The 1,698-nt window shown below is 60.0% G+C and overlaps 1 protein-coding gene across 1 annotated transcript in view; it reads right to left on the bottom strand.

The window, feature by feature from the left end:
• Positions 1–1,698, bottom strand: part of SIK3 (SIK family kinase 3) — a gene marked incomplete at its 3' end in the record, with an annotated part of 21,934 nt that overhangs the window by 2,336 nt on the left and 17,900 nt on the right. The window contains exons 15-17 of the mRNA XM_010142642.1: positions 1,350–1,435; positions 546–655; positions 1–44 (exon numbers count right to left, since the gene is read on the bottom strand). The exon at positions 1–44 is cut by the window's left edge and continues 1 nt beyond it. Coding sequence (XP_010140944.1) covers positions 1–44; positions 546–655; positions 1,350–1,435 — 240 coding nt within the window. The remainder of the gene's footprint in view (positions 45–545; positions 656–1,349; positions 1,436–1,698) is intronic.

Genomic DNA, 1,698 nt, shown 5'->3' with positions numbered 1-1,698 from the left:
GTTGTGGGATGGCATCCCTTGGAACGGGGACTGGGAGGCGGCCCCTACACGGAATGAAGACTGTCAGCACCCGCGCCGGCCCGTGGCAAGACTCGGGAGCGAGACCTGCCCTGCACTGGGAGTCCCAGCACGTGGGGAGCACTGCTCCCGAGTGCTCCATCGTGCCGTGCCAGCGTGCAAAGGTCACAGCTACAGCCCCTTGCACAGAAAGAGAAACAAGCAGAGCTGACAGTGATTTGCATAAGCCTGAGCACGAGCCCTTCCTCCCCACCCCCGGGAGCGATAAGGAGGGATGGATCTCATGACAAGAGACCCAACAGCACGTTCCAGCTGGCAGCTCCTTGCGAGCCTTCAGCAACACCAGCCCTTGCTGCCAGCTGGAAAACCTTTAGCATCAGCAAACTGCATGAGGACTCGGCCAGGGCGGAGATGGAACCAAAGCCCCCAGCACCGCACCCCACGCACTGTTGTCCCCAGAGAGGTGACAGGACCATGTGGTGCTGCACAGGGCAGTGCAGCTGCCTGAGGAAAGCGTCAGCGCTTACCGTGGGGCTGGAGCACACTGCTGCTCACGGGAGGAGGGCTGCTGCTGGGCTGCCTGAAGAGATGGTTGTTGGGGTGGTTTGGGGGCGGGCTGGAGGGCTGTATCCGTAACCTGCGCAGGGAAACAAGCACCTTCTCAGCACGCTCCTCCTCGGCGAGATGCCTTTTCTACTGTGAGAGCCGATACAAGTGCTGCCTTTCTCCCGTTTTAAATAGCCAGCACAAAGCCCTTGTTTGGGCTCCTGAGCTCTTCACAGCTCAGCTCCTCTTCCAAGAGCCACCCGACCTGCCTAAGTCACACAGGTCATAAGCGTAACACGGTGACTACAGCAGGACCCCACCCCGGAGACAAGGACACCCGGCTGTGGCCGGGGAGAAACCTCCCTCTGTCCTGTCCCAAAACTCAGCTCTCTCGTCAAGGAGCCAGGGGCTGCGGCCAAGGACGGTCACTTAACCGAGAGCCTGAGAAGGTGCAAAACATCCCGCAGCAGCTCTGAGCAGAAAGTTCTCGCTTCTGAGAGAACCTGGCTGCTGAAGGTACCACGTTCATGAGCTGGTCAGAAGGCAGAGCCATCAGCCATCGCTCAAAGCAGATCTGTGCCTCTGAATCACGTTTCTCTGCTTCTGAGAGTCCTTCTGACAGAATCCAGCTTAGAGGACCAGGCACATCCACCTGGCAGCTGGCTCTGCCATCCTCACCGCACCCACCTCCGAGCCAGCCCTGGACTCAAAGCACAGGAGCTCGCCCTGGTCTCGAGCAGGAGCAAAACCCGCTGCCCAGAGTTCTGCGAAAGCACTTCCCTTACCTCTGAAGCTGGTGAGTGAGCAGAGCTGGCTGGTTTTCACAGGGAGCTTGCAAGGGAGGAGATGGCTGGGGTGGCCGGATACAGTCCTGCACCAGGAGAAACCACGAGGTGTTTGCAATCGGCAGTGCCTCCGCCAGGAGCATTAGAAAGCAGACTGGTGAAGCGGGCCATCTCCAGGGTCACCAAACACTCAGTCCCTGGCTGCAGCTCTGCGCAGACATCGCTGCCCAAGCCCTTCAGGCCTGCTTCTCACTGCAGCGAGCCAAGCAACCCACCCTCCTCACTCCCCGCCAGACCCTGCTGTGCCCCCAGCAATGCAGGAACATGCAAGCTCAGGCTCCAGAAGGGC

Source organism: Buceros rhinoceros, unplaced genomic scaffold (assembly GCF_000710305.1).
Source record: "Buceros rhinoceros silvestris isolate BGI_N320 unplaced genomic scaffold, ASM71030v1 scaffold509, whole genome shotgun sequence".
Lineage (NCBI taxonomy): Eukaryota > Metazoa > Chordata > Aves > Bucerotiformes > Bucerotidae > Buceros > Buceros rhinoceros.
The sequence above is the reverse complement of the archived record's forward strand: the minus strand, read 5'-3'. Positions and strand labels throughout refer to the sequence as shown.